Source organism: Pangasianodon hypophthalmus, chromosome 6 (assembly GCF_027358585.1).
Source record: "Pangasianodon hypophthalmus isolate fPanHyp1 chromosome 6, fPanHyp1.pri, whole genome shotgun sequence".
Lineage (NCBI taxonomy): Eukaryota > Metazoa > Chordata > Actinopteri > Siluriformes > Pangasiidae > Pangasianodon > Pangasianodon hypophthalmus.
The window spans coordinates 4,366,851-4,387,494 of record NC_069715.1 but is presented as its reverse complement, the minus strand read 5'-3'; the positions used below and the strand labels follow the sequence as shown (position 1 = coordinate 4,387,494).

The 20,644-nt window shown below is 39.6% G+C and overlaps 2 protein-coding genes across 2 annotated transcripts; both read left to right on the top strand.

Annotated features, from left to right (window-relative positions):
- Positions 1–1,172: 1,172 nt before the first annotated feature.
- On the top strand, positions 1,173–5,371 carry LOC117597527 (extracellular calcium-sensing receptor-like). Its single transcript, XM_034305024.2, has 6 exons — positions 1,173–1,387; positions 1,523–1,814; positions 1,983–2,774; positions 2,986–3,213; positions 3,345–3,468; positions 3,987–5,371. Exons 1-6 carry the CDS (start codon positions 1,173–1,175, stop codon positions 4,892–4,894), a joined length of 2,559 nt encoding a protein of 852 aa, XP_034160915.1. The 3' UTR covers positions 4,895–5,371.
- Positions 5,372–14,161: 8,790 nt separating this feature from the next.
- On the top strand, positions 14,162–19,445 carry LOC113534733 (extracellular calcium-sensing receptor-like). The gene is made up of 6 exons (XM_053235015.1): positions 14,162–14,376; positions 14,485–14,773; positions 14,887–15,678; positions 15,849–16,076; positions 16,261–16,384; positions 17,511–19,445. Exons 1-6 carry the CDS (start codon positions 14,162–14,164, stop codon positions 18,416–18,418), a joined length of 2,556 nt encoding a protein of 851 aa, XP_053090990.1. The 3' UTR covers positions 18,419–19,445.
- Positions 19,446–20,644: the final 1,199 nt, after the last annotated feature.

The window sequence follows — 20,644 nt, the reverse complement described above, 5'->3', positions numbered from 1 at the left end:
TGTCCATGATGCCCATTATCAGTAACGTGTATAAAGGTGTTTATGCCATTGGCCATACACTACATGACCTTTTTGGCTGCAAACAAACTTGTCCTAAGAAGAAGCAAACTGATCCTCTCACTTCAAGTTAAAAGTGGTGCTAAGGGACCATTTTTGCACATAGGCTGGTCTTGGCACACACAAGCTATACTGAAAGAACTAGACATAATGCACTTCATAGAAGGTGCAGTATTCTTTACTGTAGAGAACTTTTAAAGTATATATATATATATATATATATATATATATATATATATATATATATATATATATATATATATATATATATATATTTAACTGACATATGAAATCCCTAGGTATTTTTTATTTTAATGAAGCTACTTTAAAGAACACTAATCAGTAAATTGTGGGGAAAAATACAGATTAAGTAAGATAACAGTTCAAATATTATTAATTAATATGTCTCTGTATAAAGCAAATAACAATGTAACCAGAACTTAACACACTGGCCATTTTAACATTATGATCTGTTCTATACATTTACTCACCTAATAATGTATTTAGTACTTTGTTTTCTCCCACACTTAAGAAATAGGACATTTTGAAATAGGACATTCACCTTAATAATGATAATATTCCATTTTAAAATGTGTCTCTGGTATCTTTTTGTGGAGTGTTGGGTATAGCAAAAGCACCATTAACATAAAAAAGATTGAATGAATGAATGAATTAATTAATAGATTTTTAAAAACTTTAAACATCTGAATTAGCCAATGTATGTAGAATACCAGTGTCAAAAGCAAATGCATGCGGTGAGACTGTACTATATTTGTAAAGCAAATATATTATGGTTAACAAAGGATATGGAAAGATTGAGCATTACTAAGAACACAATCACCAGATTTCAGTACTGTTTTTTTTTCTTTTTAAGAAATTTGTATTAGAAAATGGTAAAAACATGATATTCATGGTATGTAAGTTGTGCAGGGGGAATGTATTTTAGAAAACATCACACCTCCTTTGATTGTGGCTCATGTGTGTAACTATACCATAGAGGATTTGCAATCCATTTGTATAAATACCATTAAATCATTCCTGTTCAACTATCTAACAGGTTAGACCACACATATGTGCTCTTATTAATCATCTGTACTCTAGAGCAGTATAGGTAGATGGAGTCAATATTTACTGTCTTGCATATGCTAATAGCCATCATCAATTTTTCGAGAGCTAATGAAACTACTTGTAGCCTGAGAGGAGAGCTTTCATACCCACATTTTTGGAAAAATGGTGATATCATAGTTGGAGGAATTTTTCCATTTTATAGTAGTTGGGAGTTCACAGACTCATCCTATTCTGTCATGCCACCTCCAATAAAGTGCTCAAGGTAAGCATTATTGATAAAGGATCATTTATGTCATTTTATTGAATATTTACTATGATAAATTATGATAAATGATTATGATGCTGTTATTTTATACTAAAATAATAGATTTGCTGCTCTGTCTGATTTTTTTATCAGCTTAGATTTCAGAGCCTTTCAATACACACAGTCCTTGATCTTTGCAGTAGAAGAGATTAACAACAGTTCCTCTTTACTTCCTGGAGTCTCACTGGGCTACAAGATCTATGACACCTGTAGTTCTTCAGCAATGGGAGTTAAAATGGCAATGACACTTATTAATGGAAACGAGAACTCGGTTGCACATCAGGTCTGCACAAAGCCAGCCCAGGTGCAAGCCATAATAGGCGAGGCATACTCATCGGTGTCCACAGTTATAGCAAAGAGTATTGGACCTTTCAACATGCCCATAGTAAGAATATATGCCATTTTATCAATAATATGAATATTACAACACGACTTTAGAAATTAAAGAAAAGTTACAGCAGATAGGGCATTGTTACAGCTCACATTTGGCGCATTGTATTGTGCAAAATTAATGAACATAATGTCTGAGTGGCCTGTGATATTATAATTTTAGATCAGTCACTCTGCCACCTGTGAGTGTCTCAGTGACAAAAAGAAATATCCCTCATTTCTGCGCACTGTTCCCAGTGATTACCACCAATCCCGGGCCCTGGCAGAGATGGTCAAACACTTTGGCTGGACCTGGGTGGGAGCAATAAGAAGAGATGATGACTATGGTAACAATGGGATGGCTACATTTACTAAAGTTGCAGAACAGTTGGGCATATGCTTAGAATATTCCCTTCCATTTTTTAGAACCTACTCACAAGAAAGAGTGCTGAGAATCATAGAGCAAATCAAAAGCTCCACTTCTCGAGTGATAGTAGGATTTCTTGCTCACTGGGATTGGGAGATTTTGGTACATGTATTTACTGAACACAACATCACTGGATACCAATGGGTGGGAACTGAAAGTTGGATCGGTGATCCAGTAGTGGCCACACTGGATAAGCAAAATATACTGCAAGGAGCCATAGGGCTTGCTATTTCCAAAACAACAGTAACTGGTCTAGAGGACTTCATTCTAGATATAAAACCACTGAAATCTGTAGGCAGTGGTATTTTTAAAAAATTTTGGGAAGCTCTGTTTAATTGTAAATATACAATGCAGAATGATTCGGGGGACTTACCAATGTGCACTGGAGAAGAAAATCTGTCCGAAGTGGAAAACACCTTCACTGATATGTCCATGATGCCCATTATCAGTAACGTGTATAAAGGTGTTTATGCCATTGGCCATACCCTACATGACCTTCTTGGCTGCAAACAAACTTGTCCTACAAAGAAGCAAGCTGATCCTCTCACTGTGAGTTAAAAGTGGTGCTAAGGCACTGTTTTTGCACTTACGCTAGCTCTGGCACACACATGCTGAATTGAAAGAGGTCATAATGCACTTTATGGAGAGTGCAGTATTCTTTACTGTAGAGAACTTTTAAATATATATAATACATATAAATGTATATAATTTTTATTAACACATGAACTTTGTTTTATTTAAATTATTGTTATTTTTTTAGTTTCTTGAGCATATCAAAAAGGTGCATTTCAAGACCAAAGATGGTGAAAGTGTTTATTTTGATAAAAATGGTGACCCTGCAGGAAAATATGAAATAATAAACTGGCAAACAAATAAAGAACACCTGCATAAATTTGTTACTGTTGGATTTTATGACTCCTCTTTTCCTGGTCAGAGTCGTTTATCTGTAAACGTGACCTCTATTGTTTGGGCAAAAAATACTGATAAAGTGAGTATACGGGAAAATGTGTGAACATGTTATGGGGGAGGGGAGATGTATTTTATTTTTATTTTCTATCATTCTTTTAATATTTATACAATATTATATAATAAAAAAATACATTTTTGCCTTGGTCCTAGGTACCACAATCTGTATGCAGCGAGAGCTGCCCACCTAGAACAAGGAAAGCTGTGCAAAAAGGAAAGCCTATCTGCTGCTTTGACTGCATACCATGTGCTGCAGGAGAGATTAGTAATATGACAGGTACAAAAATACCTACATGTTGGGACAGTTACATTACAAAGCTTGCAGCAGTCAATTTAATTAATAAATTAATTTTTTTGTGCGTATGCACATAAAATTCTTTTAGTAGGATGCTTGAGCTATGCAAATTTCTTTTATGAATTGGAATATATACAAATTAACAAATTCTTGTTCTTTCCAAAACACTTAAAATAGCAAACAAAATTTAAAATACCTTTTAAATTTTAGTTTTATGTCATTTAAATGAACATGGTGAATTTTATTGAAAAAAAAAAGAGTGCTTAGTAAATAATGACAGGTGAGAGAAACAGTGATTTGAATGGGAGTGGACACTATTTAAAGTACACTAAGCCTACACTATTTAATATCTAGAGGTTTAAAGAGATGATTAACTAGAGATTAATCTTAAGACAGCAACACAGCTTTATTAACCTGTCACAAGTATTGAATTCTACTTATTATTCCCCAAGCATATCTAATCTTGCTTTGTGTTACTCTTTTTTATTTCTCTATTACAGATTCTATTGAATGTATACAATGTCAGCAAGATTACTGGTCAAATCCACAGAAGGACGAATGTGTCAAGAAAGAAATTGAATATCTATCATATGAGGAAACTATGGGAATATTGCTCACAGTTATTTCTGTTGTCGGTGCATTTATGACAATGGTAATAGCAATCATATTTCTTAAATATAAAAACACTCCAATAGTCAAAGCCAACAACTCTGAGCTCAGCTTCCTGCTGCTCTTTGCACTGGCTCTATGTTTCCTTTGTTCACTTACTTTCATTGGACGTCCCTCTGAGTGGTCTTGTATGCTGCGCCACACAGCATTTGGGATCACTTTTGTCCTCTGCATTTCCTGTGTTCTGGGAAAAACAATAGTGGTGTTAATGGCCTTCAGAGCTACACTTCCAGGCAGTAATGCCATGAAATGGTTTGGGCCTCCACAACAGAGACTTAGTGTACTTGCCTTCACTCTCATACAGGTGCTAATTTGTGTCCTTTGGCTCACAATATCTCCTCCTTTCCCCTTCAAAAACCTAAATCACTACAAGGAAAAGATAATTCTGGAATGTCATTTGGGCTCAACCATAGGATTCTGGGCTGTGCTGGGTTATATAGGACTTTTGGCTCTTTTATGTTTTGTTTTGGCTTTTCTGGCTCGGAAGTTGCCTGATAATTTTAATGAAGCTAAATTCATTACGTTTAGCATGCTCATATTCTGTGCAGTTTGGATCACTTTTATTCCAGCTTATGTCAGTTCACCTGGGAAATTTACTGTAGCTGTGGAAATATTTGCCATTTTGGCATCAAGCTTTGGTTTGTTATTCTGTATCTTTCTTCCAAAATGTTACATAATTATACTGAAGCCAGAGAAAAACACTAAAAAGCAAATTATGGGGAAAATACCAGTTAAGTAAGCTAACAGTCCAAATGTTATTCATTAATATGGCATGTAAAGCATATAACTAGGTAACTATAACTGAACACACTGGATATTTTAACATTAAGATCTGTTCTGTACCTTTTATTCACGTAATAATGGCTCATTGATATAGGGCATCCACCTTAATAATGATAATATTCCATTTTAAAATGTTTCTTTTGTATCATTTTCCAACAAATTCCCATACTGTGAAGTATGTAGCACAAGCACCATTAACATAAAAAGATTGATTGAATGAATAAATGAATGAATGAATGAATGAATGAATTTTTAATACATTTAAACTTGTGAATTATGAATATATGCAGAATCCCAGGGTACAAAACAAATGTATATAAAAACCCATATCTCTTGTATCAGCACTGAATTATGGCCAAGTGTAAAATCTACAGCTAGTAACACAAGCTGATTTGGAAATCAAAGACCATGGAGGGAGATATAGACAGTACCAAATAAGAGGGCAAGAAAAAAAAAACTACTAACTGTAGCTTATTTTAGATTTCAAAATATATTATACATTAAGCAAAACGTATTTCTAAATATGGGGGTGGCAACTTTTCTCTTGCTTAATATGTGTTGACATTCTTCTGTTCTGTTTCACCCCTTCTAACCATCAGGGGCAGTATTTAACACTTTGTTATCCTCTTATGTGTATGCAGATACATGCAGAGGCCTTAAACAAAGTCACAAAGTGACAGTGTCATAGTATTTGCTATAAATAACTTAATGCCACGTCACTTCTTTCCCTTTTTCTTAACTTGCCTACAAGAACGTATTGGAATACTTAAAGTAGACCTCTCCATATTAACCCATAAAGGATGCTATTCTTAAATGGGCATCATTGAAGATAGCCTGATGATCACCTCAGCAAACGGGTGGGAGAAGTGCATGACTTAGTGTTAACCTTGCCTTGCATGCCCTGTTGACTGGATGATTCCAGAGTGATGTTGTGGCTGAGTCCAGCATTCCTGTGTAATGGGACAATTAGTTGTGGACCCAATCACAGAATAAAAACCCCTTCTTGCCGATAAGTGAATGGGCAAACAGAATTTATAGAAGTGAATAATAAGGTTACAGGAAGAGTATGAGTTTGATAAGTTCACACTGACTATGCTGCCTCAAACAGGGCTTAAACTGGGGAGCTCCATGTTTTGAGGAGTGTGCTCTATCCCTTATCATTGGGTGGAATAGGAGGAAAAAACAAACAAAGGAGACACCAAAATTGTGTATTCACACAAAGAACTCTTCTTTATTAAAACAGGGAATAGACTTCCAAAACATATATTTTTTAAATCTTTTAGTTTTCTCTTCTTTCCAATTCTGTCTTACATCTTTAATTCTAACATTCGTTCTTTCTTCTTCTTTCTTTCTTTTTTTTCTTTTCAGTTTCTCCTATTTCTCTTTTTGATTCTTATATTTCTTTTTCTTCTTAGTTTAATCTAAAAAAAAACCTGACATACCATACTGGTCATCCCTCTACAAAGGTCTGATGAAGAACAGCATCATAGGCTGGCCTTAAATATCCTGCCTGGTAGGTGCAGGAAATCCAGGTTAATCAGCCTGGAGGATTCTGGGCAACTGAGTTTTCCAGAACAGCCACTCCCACTGTGTGCTGCTGCTGCCCTTTGCTGGCTGCTTGTGGTGTAGCACAGCCTCTTACAGTGCCCCCTGCTAGGGACAGCCCCCCAGACTCAAAAGGGAACCCATCCTCATCTGGGTGCTAATGGATAGTACTGGGACCTACCTCTGACCTATCAGGAGTTGAGGAGTCACCAGACTGTATAGGCCATGGCTCGATAAGATGTGGAGGGGGTGATTGGGATGGGGTGCCATCTGGCTGCACAGAAACAGTTTAAAGTGTGACACATGGAATATGTGGTGGATGCACATAGATGGAGCAAGCACAGCATATAAGTGACCAGATTTATGTGCCGGTGGATCTTAAATGGCCCCACATAGTGCGGAAGCAGTTTACACAATTCCATGTGTAGCAGGAAGTCTTTGGTGGACAACCAGACTCAGTGACCTTGGCAGAAGGTGGGACTTCCCCACTTATTAAGGTCAGCAACTCTATTACATTCCAGAGATGTAGCCCTTATGGATGCACAGGCCTTCTGCCATAATCTCTGGCAATATAGGAAGATCTGCTCAGCTGCCAGCATCCCAACTTCATGCACTTGTTTGAGAAATATGGGTGGAGGGAACCCGAAATGGCACTCAAATGGCAACATGTCCAATGATGAATGCCAGAGGATGTTATGGGCATATTCCACCCATGCCAGGGGCTTCGCCCATGAGGATGGATTGCTGGAAGCAAGGCAGTAAAAAGTATGGCCTAGGTTTTGATTGACCCTCTTTGTCTGACCACTTTATTGGTGGTGGAAGCCAGAGGAAAAGCTTACAGGGGCCACCATGAGCTGGCAGAAGGCCTTCCTATAATGGCTAGTGAATTGGGGCACCTGGTCAGACACTAGATTGCCAGGCATCCTGTGCACATGGACAGCATGTTGCATTAATAGCTCTGTCATCTCCTTGGCAGAAAGGATGTTGGATAGGGCTGCAAATTTGCAGGCCTTAGAGAATTTGTTGACAAGAACAAGAGTGACCGTATTGCCCCAGGACCCAGGAAGACTTGTAACAAAGTCCAGGGACATGCAGGACCATGGCAGGTTGGGGATAGGGAGGGGATGGAGAAGGCCCACAGGTTTAGTGCAGGCACGCTTATTCTGGGTGCACACCTGACAAGCCGCAATAAAAACCTGGATGTCCTCCTCATTATTCAGCCACCAAAAGTGCCAAATAAGAAACTCAAGGGTCCTGGTAACTCCTGGGTGTCTGGAGAATGGGGATGCATGCCACCACTCCAAGACATGATGGCGTGGTGTGATGGGAGCATATAGTTTTCCCAGGAGACCGCCTTCTGGTTCATGCTCCTGCTGTAAGGCTTCTCTGATGGCAGTCTCTAGAACCTAGTGGAGTGGAGCTGGGATTATAGGCTAGGCTCCAGATCTGAATCTGAGAGAACCCATTGGCAGGACAGGGCATCAGACTTACTTTGAACCTGGTCTGTATGAATGGGTGCTTAGACCCCTCTAGCCAATGCCTACCTTTTACCATGGCCAGCTTCAATATCATAATTTTGTTCCGCCAGGGTAAGCCTGTGTGAATAGAATGCACAGGGGTGGAGCTTGCGATAAGGACCCGATGGCTGCGAGAGTAGTGCTCCCACACCTACGTCAGAGGCATCAAGTTCTATGACAAATGGTTCCTTGGGATCGGGCAATTGGAGGACTGGGAACGTTGTTAGCCTCCTCTTGAGCTCCTCAAATACCTCCTGAGCCTCAGAGGTCCAATGAAAACATCCTGGAGTCTTCCAGGTCAGTGTGATTAGAGGGGCCACAACTGCACTGAATTTTCAGACAAACCTCCGGAAGAAGTTGGCAAACTCCAGGAAGTGCTGGACCAGTCTGAATGAGGTGGGGCAGGGCCAGTCCTGGACTGTTTTGATCTTGTGTCAGTGTCCCCTTGGAGATGATGAATCCCAAGAAGGGCATGGAACAAGAGACATAGAACTCAGACTTAGAACTCAGACATACAGGTGATTCTCCAACAACAATTGGAGAATTCATCTGGTGGTCTATGTGTTTTTCCATCAGCTGGCATGAATCAGCTGGCATGAACAGTAGTTGAGTTTTCCTGGGATTAAGTTTCAGCTGATGAGCTGCCATCCATGAAGAGATGTCTGCCAGACATGCTGAGATCTGAGCCGAAACATGAGTGTCTGAGTGAAGGAAAAAGGGGATGAGTTGAGTGTCATCTGCACAGCAGTGGTATGAAAACCCCATGTGAGGATATGGCCTCACCAAGAGATAGAGTATAGAGGGAGAACAGACAAGTACCAAGTACTGAGCCTTGTGGAACACCAGTGGAGAGTCTGTGTGGAGCAGATATGGATCCACTCCATGTCACCTTACATGACCAACACTCCAGGTAGGAAGCAAACCATTGCCATGCTGTGCCATGAATTTCAAGACTCATGAGAATGGACAAGAGAGTCTTGTGCTTGACTGTTAAATGATGGTGAAAGGTAGAGAGGACTTAGGCTGATCTAGTGGCATGGAGCTTCTCAGTGGTTTCCACAAGGGCAGTTTCTGTGGAATGTGCTGCTTTGAAGCCAGACTGGTTAGGATCTTGGAGGTCATTCTGTGAGAGATGGTCTACAATGGATTATAGACGGTGTGTTCGTGAATTTCACAAAGAAAAGAGAGAAGTGATATTGGTTGGTATTTGCTGATGTCTGAGGGAACCAGAGTGGGTTTCTTCAGGATGGGAATAACCCTTGCTTTCTTGAATGCAGTTGGTACATGACCAGATGTTATAGAGCCATTAATGATAGTACTGATGAAGGTGAGGAGGTCTTGTGAGATGGTCTGGAACATTGTGGAAGGGATTGGATCCAGTCACCAGATGATAGGATTGCAAGGCAACATAAATTGTAGGATCTCTTCTGTTGCTAGGTAAGGAAAAGTGTGTCAGCGAAAGAGAAGAAGAATCCTGAATGTGTAGTGTAGGAGTTGGGATAGGAGTGAAGTTCTGGCAGATTTTTTCAATCTTCCGATCATAAAATGTGAGGATGGAGCAGGAGGGGCTGGCAGGTTATGAAATGAAGAAAAGATGTTGTGGAGCTTGAGAGGATCCTGTGCAGAGGTTTCCAGGTTTTCCTCATAGAAGGCAGTCTTAGCAGAACACTTCAGATGAGAATTTGGGCAGGAGAGTGTGGTAAGCGACAAGATCTGAGGGAGTTGTGATTTCTTCCACTTTCTCTCAGCTGTTCTTAATTCTCTCTGATTGCTGCGCAACACATCCAATAGCCAAGAAATAGGGCAAGAAATCTTCCTGGGTTTAAAAGATAGAAGGCAGAAGGCAGCCATGGATAAGGAAAGTGAGGAGAGGAAATTATCTGTGGCTAACCACAATGGTAGGGAGGAAAAATATCAGGGTCTGGAAGGGATGATAGAGTGCAGGAAGCTATAGAGAAGGGGAGATAGAGTGGAGGTTTTGGCAAGTGGAAGAGAGATATTGATAGGTTATTTAAGGCAGGATAGGGAGGGTGATGGTGAAGGAAAATAGTGATGATTGGATATGTGGAATGGAGTAGCATTGATGTCTGTACCTGGAGAGGGGGGACTGAAGTCCAGGACATTTCCTCCCTTGTGTGTGGAGGGTATAGACAAGATTAAGATTACTAATATACTATCTATGAACAGAGCAGTTCAGATCTGAGATAGAACAGACTGTCTTAAGAAAAAGGGGAAAAGAAATTTATGATCTTAGGGAGTTGTCCATCAAGACAGTACTTCTCTGTATGGATAAATAACCCAGACAGGCCCAGACAGGCCCAGTCAGGCAAGGGCAAGAAAAAGATAACTGAAATAGATAACTGAAATGGATGAGGTAAGATGGGGATAGGTGATGTGAAGAAGATGATGGTGTGGCAGACAGAAGGTTAAAATATGATAATAGGACAATATGATAATCAGTGTGCTCTGTCATCCAATAGGATGTTGATTTCCTTGTTCTTTACTAAATGAATAAAATAACTGAAATGAATAATGAATATCAAATGAATAATTTGTGAATTATTCATTCATAACCATATATACTCCAATCTTCTGTCTCAACCATCGTAGCACTCTGAGGTAAGGTATGGTTGGTAAGGTAATAGTGGCTACCCAGGCTTGTGAGCAACTGATTGAATAAAATATTTACTTGAGCACATTCAAGTGTTTGGTAGTGACTTCTCATTGTGAAATTCTCTGGTTTGTGGATGAGAGCTTCTGCGTCTGTGAGGTGTGACAACAGAGATAGTTTGAGGCACATGTCTACAGCCCAGGCTGGAGTGAGGTCAGTGAATTTAAGTAGGGCTGAGAGGGAACTGGTAACACTATCTAACTGAACAAGAAGAGGTAACAAAAGCTATCAAACTTAACACTTTCTAACTAAATTTATGCTTCTAACTGTTCTAACTGCAGAATGTGCTTCTGACAACTACAGACTCATAGTGGATACACTTTCAATATATCTTAGTAAGCCCTACCCACAACTCACACAATAAGGAAGACTGAAACTACTCCTGAGAGAGCTCTTAAGAGTAGTTCTCTTGAGAGATCTCTCAAGAGTAGTTTCAGTTAATAATAATTAGCATAGACCAACAGACATTTCCAAGCAAGACTACAGAATCAACAATAGTAGTGGCATGAATCTAGATCAAACAGAGTCAAGTAGATAGTACATAAAAGTCAGAATCTGACCTTACCAGTAAAGAATAAATTAAAGATTAATTTATAAAGAATTTAAGAATAAATTAAAATTAAAGACTTAAAGAACACTGAATAATGAACTGGATACCCCTTCCATATATCTTAGTAAGCCCTGCCCACAATTCACACCTTAAGGGAGACTGAAATACCCTGGAGCTAAACATTGTCAAGACAGTGGAGATGATTCCTTCAAATTCCTTCAAGTTCCTTGGCACTGCCATCTGCAGTGACTTGAAGTGGGAGAGGAACATTACCACCATCACCAAGAAATAACAGCAGAGGATATACTTTCTCCACCAGCTGAGAAAGCTTTACCTGCCCAAGCAGTTGTTGTGCCAATTGTTACAAAGCTACCATTTAGTCCATACTGTGCTCATCAGTCACTGTCTGGTTCAGCTCTGCTACCCAACAGTAGAAACACAGACTTCAAAGGGTAGTAATGTCAGCAGAGCACATCATCAGGACCAACCTGCCCTCCCTTCATGACTGTACACTTCCTGTGTCAGGAAATGGGCTGAGAGAATTATAAAGGACCCCTCACACCTTGCACATAGCCTGTTCAAACTCCTACCCTCTGGCAGGCGCTACAGACTAATCAGCACAAGGACGTCCAGGTACCAGGATTGTTTTTCCCGGCAGCTACACAGATTATAAGCACCCTCCCATAAATGTCAATTCATTCCCTTTTTAACCATGTGCAATACCAATATCATGTGCAATATATTTAGTTACTGTGCAATATATATACTGTTTTCTAACAAAACTGGACAATCACTGCAGTGTAATATCACTTTACTGTCATGTGCCAGTGTGTTAACTGCTCTTTGTGAGTGGTTTTTAAGAATATCTTATGTTTGCACTGTGTTCTGTGTCAGTGGTCATTTGATTATTTTATTTATGCACTGTAAACTGTCATATGGTAGCTGTCACTAGGTTTTAGTATTACTCTATGTCTGGTTTTTGTTTGTATAAGTGTATAAGTGTGCACTGTAGGATCACTAATACTGGTAACAAATTCTGTGTATGCTCAGGCATACTTGGCCAATAAAGCTGATTCTGAATCTAGATCTAGTGGAGTCAAGTAGATGGTACACAAAAGGCAGAATCCTACCTTAGCAGTATCAGATTGTAGGCACTGTGCAAGTCCAGCTTGGTCAAAATTAACACCTGTTGCAGCACCTCAAATGCAGTGGTCTTATGGCAGGGGGTGGCAGTCCTTAATAGTTATGGCATTGAGACTCAAATAGTCTATGCGGGGGCAGAGCTTCCCCTCTTTCTTCCCCACAAAGCAGAACCCTATCCCCAGTGGGGAGGTGGATGGGCAGATGAAACCCATGGCTAAGATGCCTTGAATGTACTCCTCCATAGCAACCTCCACAGCAGGAGGAGACAGGGCAAACAGCGAGGAGGAGATTGGTGGTGCAATCATATGCCCTATGTAGGGGCAGGACCTGGGCCTTTTGAAGACCTCCTGAAGGCCCCAATATTCCCTCGGGACCCCTGAGAGATCTTGATCAGATGGGGGTCCAAGCGACCCTTCGTGTGATACAGAGTACTGCCTGCTTAATAATACCTCCACACTGTGGGCCCCAAGCAACCATGGAGCAGATGGACCAATCAATTTGAGGGTTGTGCTGTGCCACCCAGGGAAATCCAAATATCAATCGTAATTGGGAGGTTTGGGTGAGATACAACACAACCATCTCCACATGACTCACAAACTCGCAGTGCGAGTGGCTGGGTGTTATGATGACGGACGGACAGGGGGTTGGGATTGTGGAATGTTCCAAGAGCCCAGGTTCTGGGTCCACTCTCTTTCTGTGAGGTGGTTACCAACCCAGAAGTCCAATTTGTAGAGGGCCTCTAGGGTGGTTGGCGGGTCTTGGGTAGCGAGGTCATTGTTCACTGAGACCCTGCTCGAACATTTCTATGAACACCTCTGAGTATCAGCCCCTTTTTGCGGCCAGGGTGCACCAAAAATATAATCGGCCACTGACCTGCCCCCCTGTTAGATGTGAAGCAGTCAAGGTACTGCTTCCCAGCCCCTCTCTGGATTATGAAAGGTCCGGCATATTCAAAAGTAATTTCATACACTTGTCATCAATGAAGTGTTTCTTCTTTGAACAATATATAATGTTTTTGATCACAAAATATTGCATATAAAGGACTTGGACTTTACACACACTATTAGCACCATCAGACTCCATTGTGGCCACTGATTCATGGTGACCAAATCACAGCCACCAAAGAAAACCTGACTGTTAGCTAGCGAATGCCAAATGTGACATCAGGTGCTACTATAGAATGCTCCCTTAATAACTTTATAAATGTTTGACTCAGGTTAGTATTAGGCCTGGCAAGTTCAAATGATGCCTGCAAGACTAAAATGGGTGGGCCAGGGGATAGAAAATACATGTCCAGGCCATTGCAGAATAGAGGTTCAAATGTATACAGACATTAATATGCAGTGACCAAACAAAGGTCTTTGTTTTGGCATTACGCAGTAATTTCCACTTGTAAAAAGAAAAGAAAAAAAAAAGATTAGCTACATTTGAGTGTTGTCCTCTATGAGACTGATTGGTTGGCATTTTGATTAAAACTATGTGCACATATGCCCAAGATATGTTTTCTATTAAATGTTTTATATAATATTATAATGTGATATGCATAAACCACAAAAGGAACTAGAAAGCCACCATGATACAGAAATAAAAAGCTAGAGAAAAATACTCCATTCTGAAAATTAGTGCTGATCATATGTGAAAGTTACACCTCCTATGACTGCAATCCATATGCATAACCATTGTGGATTGGTCTTTCTGTCTCTATAAATATGACAAATCCTTATTATTCAGTCAGTTAATCCAGACTAGCCACAAATGCTGTACTCTGTTATATCTATTCTTTAGCTGGTTAGGTAGATGGGGTCCATTTTCACCCTTTTGCATGTTGTAATGACTATTGTTAATTTTTCAAGAGCTAATGGAACAGCTTGTACCTTAAGAAGACCCACTGCAAACCCACAACTTTTGAAGGATGGTGATATCATAATTGGAGGCATTCTCCCATTACACAGCAAATGGGAGATCACAGATTTATCCTATTTGGTCATGCCACCTCCACTGAAGTGCATGAGGTAAGCAGCATAAAAAGGAGCATTTAAGACATTGTTTAAACTGTTTTATGTAATACATATGTTACATGATTAACATAAGAGAGCCTATCTCTCTGAATTTTTTGAAAGTCTTGATTTCACAGCTTTGCAGTCTGCACAGTCCTTGATCTTTGCAATAGAGGAAATCAACAACAATACATCTTTACTGCCTGGAGTGTCATTGGGGTACAAGATCTATGACACATGTAGTTCTGAAGCAATGGGCATTAGAATGGCCATGGCACTTATGAATGGAAATGTAACAGCCTCAGATGAGCCCTGCACAAAGCCAGCCCAGGTGCAAGCCATAATAGGAGAAGCCTTCTCATCAGTGTCTATGGCTATAGCAAAAATTATAGGACCTTTCAGCATTCCCTTAGTAAGAATTTATGCAAATTTTTAAGTGGGGTCAATTAGAAATAAAAGATTCTAGAAGTGTCACTGGATTAGTCACATATAATGTTACGTACTGTTCCATGTTATTTCTTTTAGATCAGTCACTATGCCACCTGTGAGTGTCTTAGTGACAAAAGGAAATATCCCTCATTTCTGCGCACTATTCCCAGTGATTACTATCAGAGCAAAGCACTTGCAGAGATGGTCAAGCACTTTGGCTGGACATGGGTGGGAGCAATACGAAGAGATGATGACTATGGTAACAGCGGGATGGCTGCATTTACTGAATCGGCACAACAGTTGGGTGTATGCATAGAATATTCTCTTCCATTTTTTAGAACATACTCACAAGAAAAAGTGATAAGAATTGCTGAGCAAATTAAAAGATCCACTTCAAGAGTGATAGTGGGATTCCTTGACACCTGGGATCTGGAAATTTTGCTGCATGTATTTTTTGAACACAATATTACTGGATACCAGTGGGTGGGAACAGAGGCCTGGATCTTTGATTCAGAACTCGTCACATTAGATAAGTATAACATGCTGCAAGGAGCTATTGGGCTAGCCATCCCCAAAACAACAGTAGCAGGTCTAAAGGACTTCATTCTAGATATAAAGTCACTGAAATCTTCAGGCAATGCCATTTTTATTCAGTTATGGGAAACTCTTTTTAAGTGTAAATATACAGTTCAAAATGATTCAGATGACGTACCAGTGTGCACAGGAGAAGAGAAATTATCTGAGGTGGAAAACATTTTCACTGACATGTCCCTGATGCCTATTTTCAGCAATGTATATAAAGGAGTTTATGCCATTGCACATACATTACATAATCTTCTTGGCTGCAAACAAACCTGTCCTACAAAGCAGCAGCCTAATCCTCTCACAGTGAGTAACAGCCTTTAAAAAACATTTTCACATAGCTTTGGCACATGTATAATGCACAAATTCAACAGCAGCTAGAATGTCCTCCAGTTATAGGAACTGTTCAGAACATTTGGAAAAACTTTACCTTTTAGGGAATTACAAACTTTGCTTTATTTTGCTTTGTTTTAAAGTTTTTAGAACACCTCAAAAGGGTTCGATTCAAAACCAAAGAAGGTGAAGAAGTTTATTTTGATGAAAATGGTAACACAGTTGCAAAATATGAGATTATAAACTGGCAAGCAAATACAGAATCGAAAACTGAATTCATCACCGTCGGACTTTATGACTCCTCTTCCCCTGATCAGGACAATCTAATAATAAACATGGCCAATATTGTGTGGGCAAATAATGCCACACAGGTCAGTAAAAGACAAAATAAATTGCACTGTGGTCTCAGTAAATGCATTTCACATACAATGTGTTGCTGAATGTTTTATGCTAACAAAATTATTATTATTATTATTATTATTATTATTATTATTGACCATTTGTTCTGTTATTTTTATCATTATTGTTTTGTTATTGCATTTTCCCTGAACATAGGTGCCAGTATCTGTATGCAGTGAGAGTTGTCCTCCTGGCACAAGGAAGGCTGTACAGAAAGGAAAGCCTGTCTGCTGCTTTGACTGCATACAGTGTGCTGATGGACAGATCAGTAACATGACCGGTAGAAACACAAACCATCAATATAAACAAACAAACATAATCCAGTGTTTTTTTTACCTGTTGGCAAAATAAATAATTTTAGAAGGCTTAAGATATTTAAGTATAAATTCCATGGCCTATATTCATGTGAAAAGTGTTATTTTGATTAAAATTACTCATATTAGGACGTGGGAGTTGCATTATCAGACCACATTCAGTGATGGGTAGGATCAACATTTATGAATGATATTCATTTTATGACAGTATCATCATAGAGTGTCATGTCAATATTAATTGAATTATTCGTTGCACTAATCCTGCCTGTCTTGTGTCTCTGTTAGAGACAGGGAATCAAACATCTGGTCCCATATTTTGGAGCAGTTATGTATGATTTTGTCCTCTGAGAACTTGCTAAATATGGGAACAGATGTTTGATTCCCTTTCTCTACTCTGAGATTTATTGAAAAGGATGTTGTAGCAACTTGCAGCTGAGGCAGGCAGAACAGAGACACAGGAGAGGCAGGATTAGTGCAACAAATAAAGGCTCTTTATTAACTAAGAGTGGTGTGAGGGGGTGTGGAGGTGTAGGTGGAGTGAGGCTGGTGGTCTTCTCTGGGCTGTGGGTTTGGAGTGGTGAAGGGCAGATGAGGGGTCAGTGGCATGTGTCGGCATCGCGGAGGCCGGAGGCTTTCCAGAAGTAGCGGCCCTGTGGGCTCACAATGAGGTGCATAAAGGGCGGTTTCTTCCATTCTGTTGTCAGTCTCAGGTGGAGAGAGAGAGATGGGTCAGGATTTTTAAGGAGAGAAAAATTGTGCACCTTTCTGCGCTCGCGGCACCCTTTTATACTCTTTCGGCTTCTCCCGGAGGGTGAAGAGCTGCTGCTGTAATCAGTAGTCACCAGCCGTGCTTTATTTCACCACCCCACCTTGCAGCCATGCGCTATCTTGCCTTCCAAAACATTGGTGCTGAAGTGGCACTGTCTTTTTGGCACCAGGGCGGCAGTTGTGTGAGGAGTGTGAGTTTTATGTGGTATGGCTGGAGGCCTGCCCCACAATGTATTATTCTATATTGTATTGTATTGTGCTTTTTTATTTCCACTGTGTATCTAACATCCCTTCCTTCTGTTTATTTTCTTTCCTACTCTATAGATGCTATTACATGTGAAAACTGCTATCAAGACTACTGGCCAAATGTACACAGGGACAAATGTGTACAAAAGGAAATTGAATATCTATCGTATGGAGATACTATGGGAATTTTGCTAACAGCTGTTTCTATTATTGGTGCATTTATAACAATGGTAATAACTATAATTTTCTTTAGATATAAAAATACCCCAATAGTCAAAGCCAACAACTCTGAACTGAGCTTCCTGCTGCTCTTCTCTCTGACTCTGTGTTTCCTTTGTTCACTTACTTTTATTGGTCAGCCCTCTGAGTGGTCCTGTATGCTGCGCCACACAGCGTTTGGGATCACCTTCGTCCTTGGCATCTCCTGTGTTCTGGGGAAAACAGTAGTGGTGTTAATGGCTTTCAGGGCTACACTGCCAGGGACTAATGTCATGAAATGGTTTGGGCCGCCACAACAAAGGCTCAGTGTTCTTGTCTTTACTGTCATACAGGTCCTTATTTGTGTCCTTTGGTTAACAACATCTCCTCCTATCCCCTTCAAAAATCTAAAGCTCTACAAGGAAAAGGTAATTCTGGAATGTCATTTGGGTTCAAACATAGGTTTCTGGGCTGTGCTGGGTTATATTGGAATTTTAGCATTTTTATGTTTTGTTTTGGCTTTCCTGGCTAGAAAATTGCCTGATAACTTTAACGAAGCAAAATTCATCACATTCAGCATGCTCATATTCTGTGCAGTGTGGATCACTTTTATTCCAGCTTATGTCAGTTCACCTGGAAAGTTCACTGTAGCTGTGGAGATATTTGCCATTTTAGCATCAAGCTTTGGTTTGCTATCTTGCATCTTTTTTCCAAAGTGTTACATAATCATATTGAAGCCAGAGAAGAACACTAAAAAGGAAATTATGGTAAAAGTCCCAGGTAAGTAACTCAAAAGTATCTGGAGACATTGGCCCTTTTGACCATTTTGCTCTTCTGTTTCGGTTTTTCCCTATACTAAGGTACCCTTTATAGATGTTTTCCAGCATAAATTGATTATTCGGTATTTTTTCCACTTAGCTTGTCACAACATATTATTCTTATTAAAAGAACACTATTGATGTGACTGGTGGTTAGTATTTTAAAACAACATTGTTGCCTTATCCATTATAAAAACATATTTTTTTGTGTTTCTGATGTGAAATAAATAAATAAATAAATAAATACAATGTGTAAGCTGACCAGGATGTGTCAAATGTATGCTATTTTAAGCAAAAAATTCTAAATACTTTTTAAATTCCACCCTTTTCTGACAGCCCAGACAAGCAATGCTTCATTGCTAATTTATTTTTAAATTAAACAGTTTTGTTGTTTTATTGTTTAATATGTAGACAAACCTTTGAATAATTGGACAGTTGATTAATTGATCACTACATTATGTTTGCTGGCATCTCTTTTAGAAATGAAGAAATTGGACATAAATTCAGAATGGAACTGTGATAAATTTTTATGATCAAGCTACCAATAAAAGTTTACCAATAATAATAATAATACATACACCTTCAGCTGGGGCCCATGATTTTTAAAACATTTGTTTGTTTGTTTATTTTTGTGTTTACCATGGAGCAGGTATAGTCAGGTATAGGTATATAGTCAGCTTTACATTCAAATACTGGGCTCCAGGACCAAACTCCTCCATCAGGAGTCGTCTTTCCCTGTTCCAGAGTTCCAACAGGAGATAGCCCTCAGGTGGGTGTGGGGACACTCACCAGTCCCAAGCTCCACATGGACAAGAGGGATGCCTCTATAAAATTGAGTCTCATAGAATAAAACTGTTGCATATGCACCAAATAGCCATATGGACGATCCAGCCTTCTTGGAGTGGGTGGAAGAAATGGACTCCTGGGTCTGAACCTGATTAGTGAAATATTATTGGACTTATGTGCAAAACACAGACTGTCAGTAACAAACACTTGTTACAAATACCCCTTCTCAGCATGTGCTACAGGGCTAAGTGGATGCTGCGGCACTTGGCACAAGTCATGGTTTCTAGAGTGAGCTGAGTGGCTTTCGTGTTTTATGTTATTGTTTATATAGCCATGTGTGTTTCGTTTTACATGTCTTGTTTCCATCCTTGTCTTGTTATTGGTTTAGCTTCCTAATATGTCATGATTGATCTTACTTGTTTTGTATTTGTTCTTGATTAGTTTGTCTATATAAGCCCTAATGTTTCAGGGTTTTGGGGCAAAGTCTCATTCAGTTATGGTCCATTTCAAAGCCTTGTTTCTTGCCCAGTTCTCCCCATTTACATTTATGTTTACATTCATGTCTAGAATTCCTGGTTTTGATTTGAGCCTGTGCTTATGTTTATGATTATTGATGTACCCCTGTTGAGCCTATCTGCCTGTGATATGACCCATGCTATGGATTTAGTCTATGATTCTTGGATTCGCTCTAATAAACTTGACTTTGATCTTATGCACCTGTGTCCTCCCTCATCTCCTCCAACCCCGCAAGTTATGTTCGTGGCAGAGGGGGTGTGATCGAGCATCAGCTGCAGAGAGGAGGTCGGTTGAACCAGCAGGTAATGCGTGATGATTCTCACCTCTGTCTTATTACTGACAGTCTACTTATTTGTGTTTCTTTGTGCTTTCAGTGAGTGCCATAACTGGTGAGAGAGAAAGTATGCCTTCTCTCTTCCCAGGCCTTCTCGCCCAACATCAGTGCCTGACCTCACAAATCTTGTGAAAAGCCTTCCCAGAAGAGTGGAGGTTATTTTAATGACAAACGGGGAGGGGGAGCTAAATCTGGAATGGGATGTTGAAAAAGCACATGGGTATGATGGTCAGGTGTCCACAAACATATGGCCATATAGAGTACATTATATGTTGGTAATTCATTTTTTAATAGAACCATTGTTAATTACATTTATTTTGAAAATAGCTGCAAATACTCTGCAAAAAAGGCAGTATATAATCATACATACAAAAAATCCTGAGAAAACCCAGGCTTTCAGTTTAAGAAATAATAATATCAAAGATGCAACAAAATGACATGGTACATATTAGAAACTACATAAAAAGGTGGCACTAAAGCCAGTGGGTAAATACAGGCTATACAAGAGATTTAGGCCTACCTATTTCAGATTAGTGCTGCTTACATTTGCAAGTCCCACC

Excerpts from the sequence above, each read along its gene's own strand:
- LOC113534733 (XM_053235015.1), top strand. The coding sequence starts at position 14,162 with ATGGGGTCCATTTTCACCCTTTTGCATGTTGTAATGACTATTGTTAAT. Across the intron at positions 14,774-14,886 it reads GACCTTTCAGCATTCCCTTA|ATCAGTCACTATGCCACCTG; the intron begins GTAAGAATTTAT and ends TATTTCTTTTAG. Across the intron at positions 16,077-16,260 it reads GGGCAAATAATGCCACACAG|GTGCCAGTATCTGTATGCAG; the intron begins GTCAGTAAAAGA and ends CCCTGAACATAG.
- LOC117597527 (XM_034305024.2), top strand. The coding sequence starts at position 1,173 with ATGGAGTCAATATTTACTGTCTTGCATATGCTAATAGCCATCATCAAT. Across the intron at positions 1,815-1,982 it reads GACCTTTCAACATGCCCATA|ATCAGTCACTCTGCCACCTG; the intron begins GTAAGAATATAT and ends TTATAATTTTAG. Across the intron at positions 3,469-3,986 it reads AGAGATTAGTAATATGACAG|ATTCTATTGAATGTATACAA; the intron begins GTACAAAAATAC and ends TCTCTATTACAG.